A 12187-nucleotide genomic window follows, 5' to 3' on the forward strand; every position below is an offset into this window, starting at 1 on the left:
CCATCAATTAGTCAAAATATTCATAAAACAACAAAATAAACATAAAAAATAAGGAATTAAAGATGAAAAGTTATATTAATATTATATCAAACAGAAAAAATAGAACTGATGAAATACTCAAGTGTTGGTTCCTTAAAAAGACTGGCAAGTCTAATAAAAGAAGGAAAAAAGTAACTAAAAAGACCAGAAATGAGAAAGAAGCCATAACCAGATACAGAGAAAAATATTTTTAATTATAATTATATATAGACAACAAATATTAAAATTCTATGAAAATGCATGTTTTTCTTTAAAAATATGATTTTTTAAAAATTGATACTCAAGAAGAGATACTTAAAACCACAGAAAAACTTTTTAAGTTTTCAGAGAATTGTCTTCTACTCATCCTTCCTTAAAGACATTGAGGCCTAAACAATGTTATGGGTGAGTTTCCCCAGACCCCAAAGAATAGGCAATTCATATGCTATGTACCAATCTAGATTTTGAAGCTGATAAAGGTAGAATTCAAAAATGTAAAACTACAACCCAATCTTATTCATAAATATAAATGCAATAATCCAAATAAAATGTAAGAAATTGAGTTCAACATTGTTATATGAAAAAAAGGGGGGGAAACACCATTATTTAACAGGATACATCTCATACAGAAATAATCCAATATTGAGAAACTATTAACATAATTTATTGTGATAATAGGCCAGAGAAGTAAAACCACATGATCATTTCTAGTTACCTAGAATATGCTTAATATAACTGAACAACTTCTAATAAAATGCTTAGCATATTTGAACCATCAAACCACATCTTTAACCTGATAAAGACCTGAATTTCAGTCTGAGAGCTAACATTTAAAAGCTGGTAAAATTTAATGGCATACCTAACAAGTCAGGAATAAGGGCAAAGTTATTACTGTCATTTATTTAACACATGAGGTATAAATATTATAAAGAAAGAGAGAAAAATCACCATTAATTATACTTAAAATGATTGGCTACTTAGAAGAGAATCAACTAGGGAGTATTAATGAAAGAGTTCACAAAAGTTATCAAATACAAAAATCAATAGCTTGACCCCAGAAGGAGCAGCCAGTAATAAAAAATAATGGAAAAATGATCCCATTCAAATGCAACAAAGAAATGAAATATCTAACAATACAATTAATAAAAATATGCAAGACATACAAAATTACTAAAGAACATTTGGAGATTGTCTTCAGTAACCTTAACATATGACAAGTTCCTGAATGAGAAATTTATTTTACAAAGTTGGTAATTCTCCCCAAATTAGTCTGTACTGTTAAAGCAATTCCGAACAAAATGGCAATAGAATTTCTTTTGGAACATGACCAAAACATATCTAAAGCTTATATGCGAGAATACACGCAAAAATATAGCCACAAATATTTTTTAAAAGAAGAGTAATATTTACCCCATTAATTGAGAAACTAAACACACAGTAAAACAAATGATAAAATGGCAATAATTAAAACAGCATGGTTCAGGAATAGAGGATATAAAAAAATTAAACAAACAATAAATTCAGAAACCACTCCAAGTGTGTGTAAGAATTTAATATTTGATAAATGTGGAATTTTTAAAACAGTAGAAAAGGGAGTTTTCAATAAATGATGCAACAACTAAATAAATATTTAGACCTTTAATCACACCTATATTAAAAATAAATTCCATTTGGGGTAAAAATTCAAATCTAAAAATAAAAATAAAAAACATAGACAGATATTTATATAACACTGGGAAAGAGAAGACATTTTTAAACATAACACCAAAAGCAGAAATCATGAAAGACAGATTTATCTAAATAAAAAAATGCAATATTTCTGTTTATCAAAGACATCACAGATTAAATTGATAGATATCTGACAAAGAGCAAAATGTCTGCAGCATGCAGAACAAACAAATGGTTAGTGGTTTCAATATATAAAAAGTTCTTACAAATCAACGAAAAGTGGAAACCTCAACAGAAAAAGTATCAAATATGTTCATTCATTCCTTCAACAGATATTTTTTGTGCACCTAATATGTGTCAAATATTGTGCTACAGGCAGAGAATACAACGTTGAAGAGTCTAGACATCCAAACATGGTCTCTTCCCTTATACATTCTAGTATGGGAAATAGATCCCCCCAAAGGTAAATAAATAAATAACACTACAAGTTGAGATACAGGATTAGAGTGACGAAGGAAACAAAGGACTGATACAGCAAATGGGAGGACAGAAAGGTAGGGTCTACTTCAATAGAGTGCTCCGTGCAGGTCTTTCTCAAGATGTTATATTTAATCAGTTATCTAAAGGATATGGTTGTGGTGGGAGAGAGAGTGGCTGTGAAAAGCAGCTTAAACAGAGAAAACAGCATTACCTAGGCCCCTGAGGTGCAGAAAATATCTTGGCACATTGGAAGAACCAGTGTGGCTGCATTCGAGTGGGCAATAAAGAGAGGAGCATAGATGGGGGAGAAAGGATAGGTAAGGGTCAGATTGTGCAAGGCTATGTGAGCCATGGTGAAGGGGTTTAGATTTTATCCTAAAAGCAACAATTTGCTTAATTCAATTTGTGAGAAAGGTTGTTGCTACCACTCTATCAAAAATGTATTGGAGTGGTTAAGAGTGGTAGCAGAGAGACCAGGTGGAACTGGTGTCACAATATCCCAATAGGAAAGAATAGACAACTCCATTAAAAAGTTTGGTTCTAAAGGAGAGCTGAGAAATGGTTCACAGACGGAGAAGACGTGCACGAGGGAAGGTGTGGTTAAGATGAAAGACACTGGAGCATGCGTGCGGGGAATAATCCGTTGAGAGGAGGCTGGATGATGAAGCGAAAGAGAGAAAGGGGAAAACCTAAGGAGGAAGTCCTTGAAAAGGCAAAGGGGCTGGGATTCGGGGCATGAGAGGTGGGGCTGATCTGTGAAGCTCCCTCTATTATCACAAAAAGGAAGGTTACCAAGGTAACTGGGTTGGAGGGTCTTGTGGTGACAAGATGAGGAAGTCTGGATGTAGTAAATTCTGTTTTCTCAGGGAAATGTGAAGTAAACAGGGAGGAAAAGATCAGAACATTTTGAGGAGATGAAAAGGTATGAAGAGTAGTCTCAGATGTGGAGAACTGAGACTACAGTAGGAACAACAGCACCAACTTGAGGTTTGAGTTAACGAATTGGAAGTAAAAGTGAATTGGCTGAATTGTGTGTTTTTCTCAAAGAAAATGTTCAGTGTCCCAGTAAGGCCCATGAAAGGCAGATGGTAAGATTTATCCAGAGTTGGGATTTTGTCAGGAAAGTAAATTGGAAGAAATTGCGGTTCAAGAGTGCTGAAAGCAATGCATTTCAAGGAGAATGATCATGATAATGGATCACAGAATCTAGACTAACCAAGGATGAGAATGCAAGACAGGGGCTGACAAACAGTGGGAAAAAATGAAGCAAACGAATTAGCTGTCAGTGAGCAAGGAATCTAGGATAGGAAGATGGTGATCAGAGCATGGAATGTCTGATGATGTGCTAGTTCAGGTCCTCTTAGAAGCAGACACCAAGACAGGGTTCAGTGTGCAAGAGTTTTATTGAGGGAACTCCTGTGAAGGATAAAGGGAAGGAAGCAGGAGAGGGGAAGGGATCCTTCATACCATAATACAGGTATGACATCTATGAAAGGAGAGGGGAACTGGGCCCAAGAGCCTCAGGCTGCATGCAGCATAGTTCTCAGAAAGTTTCAACCAGGCCGCTCAGGTGTTCCCAAGCCAAACTTGCTTATCAGAGGAGTCCTACATCTTCCATGAACGTGCCACCACCAACACCCCGTGCTGTGCCCACTCACTGACTGGGATAGTGCTGGAGAAGCATGACCTCAAGTGCAAACCCAGCAGTGGATGCCTTGGGAAGGCAGGGGTCCTGTCAGTCACTTCCGCTCCCTGGAGCAGGAGATCTGAGAGGTCATGGTCACCACAGACAAGACTGTAGAGAGGATGCGGATTCTAATGACACGGTCTAGGACTGTGGTAGCAAGGACTGATTCTGAAGGGGAGAAATAATCACTGGAAATGAAGTTACAGGAAGGAGGGGACTGGATGTTGGAGTTCAAGTTCAACCACAGTTGTGCATAACACAACTCCAAGTTGTGTCAAGCACCCCACAGTCACTGAGGATTTGGACAGTTATTAAAACAATATTCTGGCAGATGGCAATATTTGGGGTTGTGGCGGGGGGGCGGGGGAGGTGGGCAGGGGAAACTAGCTTGTTGATGCCAGGATCTGAGGTGAAGGTTCAAGTAGAAGCTAGTCTTTGAATAAGTAATTATGACAAAACTCACTAGGAATAGGAAATCTATAAATTACAGGCTGAAAGGAAAAGGATGGTATTGTCCAGTGACAAGATTCTCAAAGAAGCCGCGATTTTGGCAGGCAGAGGACGTGCTGCTCTGCGAGCAGCCACGACTCGCACGGAGGCCGCCCCCAGCCTGTCCCTAAGGCACGTGGTCCTCTAGAGGGCTTCACGGGAGAGTTCTGGCTCGACCCAGGGCCGACGAGGGCAAGGAGTAAAAGGGGTTTGAGGCGAGGCAGAGGACTCAGGGGTCTGCGGACGACTGGTCCGCCGGTGGAGACCGCCGCGGCGAGGCGCCTGAGGTACCGCGGTGCGGAGCGAGGGCGAGGTCCCGCCGGCGGCCAGGCGGCGGCGCTCACGGTGCCGTGAGCTTCCCCAGGCCCCGGGCCGCGTGCTGGCGCTCTCGGGCGGCGCCGCCGCGGAGCTTGGCGCGGCAGCTGGCAGCGGCCTGACGCGTGGTGACGGCGCCCGCGGGCGGGCAGCGGCTCCCGGGGGCGGCCGGGCGCAGGGCGGCAGCGCTGCGGGGCGACGGCTTCGTAAGGCTTCGGCCCGCACGGGTGGCAGCGGTCCCCAGGGAGGAAAGACAAAGACATGCGGGTTAGACACCAAGGAAATCGCGCCGACGCCTCTCAGCCCCGCAAGAGCTGCAGACCCACGGGCAGTGCGGTGCCACTTTCGCCCAACAGGGTGCCACGAGAGAAAACTGCGCTGGTCATAGGAAAACAGATCCAATTGAGGTCTCATGCAACAACTTAGTGGCAATTTAGGAAAATGTATCAAAACCCTTAAATGTCTGAATAGTTTGACCCAGAAAGTCTAGCTTGAGAATTTTCTCTTAATGAATAATTATGAATACCACAAATTTTTCATACAGGGTGTTCAGTGCAGTATCTATAATAGAAAAAAAAATGCCAGAAAAAAAAATGGCAAAAAAAGAAATTGGGAATGCCCTATACCCAACAATAAGGTAATGGTTATAGTCTTTTTCTTACAGCGAATACTAAACTGCTATTAAAATAATGCTGTGAAATAATACGTAATGACATGGAAAAGAATTGATACTATATGCAATGAAAAAAAATCAGTTTCATCCCCATTTGTACCATGTGTGAGTGTATACTTATGTGTACATGTGTGTACACATGACACATCACATATGTAAAAATGGAGAGAAACACACCAAAATGTTAAGCAGTTATCTCCAAGTGATAAAGCTGCAGGTAACCCTTTTTTAACTTATGTTTCCCAAATGTCATACAAGTATGTTTTATAGTAAAAAATATAATACAAGGAATTTTACTCCATTCTTGTGTACCCATTCTATATTTATCTCAATTCAAATTTGTGAAAATCTTTCTCTTCTATTGTGTAGCAAAGTGGTGGACATCAAAAGATTTTTAAAAATGAATAGAGAGTCCACAAAAGTAGTTTATCTTCCTCAAAAGTTCTGCATAAATTACAGTATTACAGAAGAGTTTATTGCTTAAACATTTTGCAGTTAATCAAAGCCACTGTCTTCTGTGACGTTATACCTTATTTAACTCCAGTAATAATTTCCACTTTAGAAAAAAAATTCTGGGCTTTTGAGAAATGAGAAATGTAATTTGATTTGTAATTTCCAGACTTGGGAACACAAAGTTTGCTAAAAACAGAAAAATGTGAGACAAATATTTTAGATCATACCAATGTTTTAGATTCAATGAATCTCTCTTTAGTTTGGAATAATTGAATGGGATCAAAACTAAAATATGACAATGAACTAGAATCTAAGCTTAACATCCTGGTCTCCCAATCATAAATTAATTTAAAATTTTAAGTTAATACCTAGGGAGTCTGTTTTGCCAAACCTTGTTCCGGGAACATGCATAAAAGTGATAATAAAATTATAATAATATAACACAGGAGAGGGGTTCCAGGGCTTTGTTATTAGATTGATAGAAGATCCATTATAAGTTTCCAATATATTTTAAGCTAAAGTGAGCTCAGAGTTGTCAGGCTGATTTTATTTAATGATGAGCAAATCCAATACTATTTATTGGAATGTTGCTTTGTTGTTTAAACAAACGATGACATAAGTAATCACACCATCCTGTAAGTTTCCTGCACCCTGAAGGTACTGGATACAATTATTGTGTCTGGAAGCATACTTTTGGTAAAAATTATCAGAAATAAATAAAATGTCCAAAGAGAACAAATCCTCTTAAGGCCAAAAGTTTGTGTTAACCAACTGCTCCTGAATAAAATGAAGGTTATAGGAGCTTTTTATAAAACACTTTCTCTCAAAAACCTTAGTATTCACCAGATGATGTAACCAAACAGTGTTAAATACAGGTAAGACAGAAGAGCATTTATTATTGGTGCTACAGTCCAGCTTTCACTATTCATACAGTGATTTCAATTTAACTCAACAATTTTGGAGTCCCTATTATGTCTCCTGCACTGTGCTCAGACAGTATGAACAAAAAAGATAACACAAGGTTCCTACCTTTGAGAAGCTTCAGATTACTCAGATGCGGGGGATAACCTGAATCTCTACATTACCTGCCACTGTCGTGCCAAAGCTTCGCATCCCATATTCTTCAAATGAGCTGATTTTCTCTCATTCCTATGCTCAGATTTATCCAGAGCAACCCACTGCCTCCACAATAGCTAAATCAATAGTTATTAGCCATTCAGGAAAGTCAATGACTAGTATGAGATTCTAACTAAAGATAGGGACTTCCTCCTCCAGAAACATGCGCAGAAATGCATACACCATATACTTCGTTTCACTGCACTGGAAGCTGATTTCCTGAACATAAGCAATATTTATAAAGGGTTATGCCTCCTTTCTCTTTTGAAAGAAAAATGACTGTTTGCTGGAAAAAAAAATTTAGAAAATTCTGACTGTTCAGCAGTACATCTCAACGAGATTTAGTTTAAATGAGTTGAAATTGTGCTTTGGCTTTTGACATAGCAACATATACTTCATCTTTGATAATCCATTACAACTTCTTCCCTATGGCAACAAGTGCTGAAATCCTTGACTCACAAAGGTACATATTTAATAGAATGAAAGCAGAATCACATAGAATGGAATTTGCCAGGTTAAGATGGCCTGCATACTGTAACACCAAATTCCTCCAAGACTTTCAAGTTAGACTCAAGTCACATTATTTCCTCTGCCTTCAAGTTCAATTAGACTTCTGGAAAGTCCACAGATTTCTGTCTGGTTAGAGAAAAACATCTTAACCTGCTCCTATTTCTTGACAACACCTTTTGGAAAGGTGGTGACAGCTGCTGATATGGAAAGTACTGAGACACAATGACGTGCGGCAATCCTTTCCTCATCAAGCAGGAAAACCATGCTGTGTTCCTGACATCACAGGTGCACCAGCTTCCCCCAGAGTGCAATTTTTCTTCTTCCATTTGAATATTTATTGAGAAAGATTATTTTGAAGATGTTGACAGTCTTTCCAGTTTCCAAAAGGTGTTCTAAAATGGAGTTCTTTTGATGACATCAGCAAGCACATGAAAATGTGAAGCTGGATGCACTGATAGGCATCAACAGTTTCATCCAGTTGCATGCTGAAGAGAAATACGCAGAGATGCCCATTTCTTCCAAGTCTGAAGTGAGTGATGTCATTTGACAGAAGTAGGGCCTCAATTTTCTTTCATGGACCACATTTAAGAACCTTTGAGTCAAACTATTTGATTCTGCACTCCCCTTACACTATTGTTTCCCACCTCTGTACTTTTGTTCTTGGCATTTCACCCACCGAAAAATGTTTTCTCCCTGCTCTCATCTATTCAAATCCTGTCCATCTCTCAAAACCCAGACCACAGCCAGTCTCTTTCATTAAGCTTTCCATGATTACTGCAGCCTGAAATGATCTATCTCTCTTCTGAACTCTGACAATGGTTCCTATCTTTGACAGTTCTCAAAATGTGGTTCTGAGACCACCACCTTCAAAAATGCACCATAATATGTATTTTTACAAGCACCAGAAAGAGCTGTGGTAATTTCTACCATTTTCCCGAATCTTCTTTGCGACTCTTAAAAGAAAAACTCACTTCCCAGGTGGATGGAGAGAAGACTGACAATGATTGTTTTTACTGGGGTGACCAACTGACTCATCTGAATCATTCCTTTCTGTACTCATTTTCACACAAAATGTTTTGATTTGTCAGTTGTGTATCTGTCAGGTCTGTAGTGTCATTGCTGACTGCTGAAATCCTACACTTACCCATGGATTTTTCAATCACAACCTCCCAGTGTCATGGCCATCCTTCTAAGGATTCAGTGCTGCTACCATTTTCAAAATAACTTCACACTCTATGAGAAACAATTTAAGCAGAGCTTAAAATGAAGGCAAGCACAGTTAGATGGACATGGCTACAACTGACATCATATACTCAAATAAGATATAAAATCAAATGTATTCTGGAACCGAGCAGCAACTTCAAGGTGATCTCTTCCAACAGATTCACATTACAGATGGGGGAAATGTGGAGAATGGGGTATTTCAGAGCAAGAAACTGAAATTTAAAAGAATAAAAATCTTAAAGTTAAAACAATAGCAAAATCACATACAGTCAAAGGCACTGTCCTAATTAGCTCATGGATTCAACATTAAGGACAAATAAAATTGAAGAATTAAATGAAAAGAATTAAAGGATGAAAATAACTCAAAATGCAAAAGATGGATCACACTCATCTATAAAAATGGCCCAGAAGACTCTTTGATATTACAAGTAACAAGATGACTTGGACTCAAAACCAGTTATGCTTATTCATAATACTAGTTATCACGTACTTACTGTATACCAGGAATTGGGCTAAGTGTTTTACATACGTTAATCAGCTCAACTGTATTAAATTCTAATTGAAAAAAAGTATCAAAAGAGAAAGTCTACAATACCTCTGTAGGAAAAGAAATGAAGAAAGCAAAAGCTGGCCATGCATCTGCGGCCTGGACCAGTAGAAAGGATGCTCTGCATATTGAACAATATCTGGTCTGAGTGGCAGTTGCATTCCTATGGGGAAGATGAGTGTGTTGCACTACCAGAGCTTGCTGACACTGGTTGCTGAGAGCTGATTCAATGCTCACCAAGCAACCTTCTGATTATAATTTATTTTTCCATGTAGATTTGCCTATTGGGAGAAAATGCACTGAACCATAAACATGAGAAACCACTGTGCCTGACACTTCCCATCACAAATTAAAGAACTGAATTGTGGTATTTATACACTACTATCTATGAAGCTGATTAAAGTGGTGCAGTCTTCTAGTACCTAGTTACCTCTCTGGATGAACTAATAATCAGGGTCAGCCTTAGTAAGTGGTGGCCACATCAAAGTTACCTGTGAGGCCTGGCAGGGAGGCCAGCCTGCCCTCTGTCCTGCTGTCTGCCTTCTTTGAACAGCAAAATCCCACATGATTAAACACACACACACACACACACACACACACCATTTTAATTAGAAACGGAAATGATGGGAAAAGGAGGAACAAAATATAGTGTTTATCCATGCTCTAGAGCACTACCTTGTGAGCTTAGTTTTCACAGCAGATAAGGCCAAAGTGTTTTTTTTTTTTCCAGTGGCACCGATAAGTACTTATTTTGCTTATTAAAAGAACCATCATTCTTAGCAAACTATCACAAGAACAGAAAACCAAACACCGCATGTTCTCACTCATAGGTGGGAACTGAACAATGAGATCACCTGGACTCAGGAAGGGGAACATCACACACCGGGGCCTATCATGGGGAGGGGGGAGGGGGGAGGGATTGCATTGGGAGTTATACCTGATGTAAATGACGAGTTGATGGGTGCAGCACAGCAACATGGCACAAGTATACATATGTAACAAACCTGCACGTTATGCACATGTACCCTACAACTTAAAGTATAATAATAATAAATAAATTTAAAAAAAAAAAAAGATGAATTTCTAGGGATTAAAAAAATTCCCAAAGTATTGAATAAAAGTTAATTTCAAGAAAAAAAAAAAAAAAGAATCAGTCACCTAAGCAAAAAGAAAAAGTTCAAGTAGAACTTGGACATATAAATTTTTACCAAAGAATAAATATAAAAATATTTCAGATGTTCACAAATATATGCAATACATCATTACTTAAGGGTGTTGTTTCCTTTTGAGATGTTTTGTTGACCAGTTTTTGTTTCCTGACATCATCTCTATAGGAGAGAAACTTATAAATATAGCAGGATCCTAACATGACTTATCACAATTCTTGACAAGACTTTTAGTTCATTATCTTACATCAAGAATTCCAAAGTCAAAATGCAATAAGAACCATTAGGACCCTGTGTTCAGGGTTGAGGACAACACATGTAAAAGCTGCACTAAAGCTATGAACATCAAGAATACGATCTTACTTATTCAACTACTGAATTTTAACTATGATGATGGTGTTATGAAAATATATTTTTAGTCTGATTAACTTTTTTTTCCAATCAACAATGGTTGGAGTCTAATACTTTTTCAAACAGAATTACCAAGTATACAATACATTGAGAAGGCCTGCCATCTTTAGGAAGAAAGCAGAATTACTGACTAATTATCTAACGTGAAGTTCAAATATAAGTACTCAACCTCTATGAATATTATCATGGACATTTGGCATGGGACACATTTTTTAATGGATTTGTCTTTTGTGATACAGTTTGGTCCATAAGATCTAAAATCAGACAGTTCTGACAGGCTGTATTTTTCTCTGAGAATTAAAGCAATAATTGAGCTGATAGATAAAGTTGGCCAAAAAAAAAAAAAAACCCAGAATGATCAAAATTAATGGTGTATTTTTATATAGATGATCATGAATCATATCAAGATAAAAATATATAGTTACAAACTGTTTTGAGAAACAAATGAAAAACTATTTCTGTGATATAAATTTGAGGTTGGAGATTTTAAAATTTAGAAAATGAAACAAACATTTGTGGTTTGACATTTATAACATCATTGCTTCTCACAGTTAAGATAAACTGTTTGTACAAACCGTACAAATTTTTACACAAGTCTGAAGGTAAATGATTTCCCTGAAAACTTCATCTCCCAATTCTTTCTCAAATGGAAAAGTAAATATACAATTAGCTATTTTTGGTAACCAGCAGTAACAGCTATTTATAAATTTCCCTTATTATTTTTTAACTTTCAACATTATGTATCATAAATCAGTGACCCTCTCCTCCTGAAAGAAATGTGAAATACTACATCATGTTGCATGTGAGGTACTCAATATGCTAGAAGTAAATAATAATTTAATAACTCTGTCCATTCATATTAATAAAAAAAGTTGTTTAATAATAATAAGCGGTACAGTAAAATGGAAAGTTCATGGACCAAGGAACAAAAAAATCCCAGGCTCTACAATTTTCAGACATTGTTAAGTAAAAAAAGGCAAGGTGCAGAAAGGTATGTATAAGATGCTACCATTTGTGTGAAGGACAATGTATACATTTCCTTGATTTTACATACATGAACTAGCTCTTGAAAGTCCAAGAAACTGGTAACTTCTTGCCTCTGGGGAAGGTAATGGAGGAACTGAGAGATGGGGAAGGGAAAAAACTTACCTTTCACAGTATTCCTTTTTGTACTTTTTAAAAACATGTTATTATATATTAAAATAATCTTAAAGAGATAGCTGGCTTCTATTCCTGACTTCTTCATCAGCTACACATTTGACCTTGTGCAATCACTTACCTCAATTTTCTCCATTTTAAAATACTAAATCTCTAGATTCTCCATGTACAACTCAACAGAATTATGGCTCAATTGAAGGTATATACAAAATATCAGGTGGTGAAATAAAATAACTATTAGCCTTAATTTGCAAAGACTTACTCTTCTTTTT

General features: G+C 37.5%; 1 protein-coding gene across 6 annotated transcripts in view; it reads right to left on the reverse strand.

Moving 5' to 3' along the window:
* Window positions 1-212: 212 nt before the first annotated feature.
* ZNF800 (zinc finger protein 800) overlaps window positions 213-12187 on the reverse strand; it is a 52480-nt gene continuing 40505 nt past the window's right edge. For 5 of the 6 annotated variants that reach the window (XM_015134845.3, XM_077997222.1, XM_077997234.1 and 2 more), the window contains one exon: window positions 213-4869. In XM_015134845.3, the coding sequence (XP_014990331.1) occupies window positions 4683-4869 (187 nt within the window). In that variant the 3' untranslated portion in view covers window positions 213-4682. Of the gene's footprint in view, window positions 4870-8553; window positions 8643-12187 lie in introns of all 6 variants that reach the window. The other variant, XR_013415507.1, reaches the window with a different exon arrangement.

The sequence above is a fragment of the Macaca mulatta genome, chromosome 3 (assembly GCF_049350105.2).
Source record: "Macaca mulatta isolate MMU2019108-1 chromosome 3, T2T-MMU8v2.0, whole genome shotgun sequence".
NCBI classification, from domain to species: Eukaryota; Metazoa; Chordata; class Mammalia; order Primates; family Cercopithecidae; genus Macaca; species Macaca mulatta.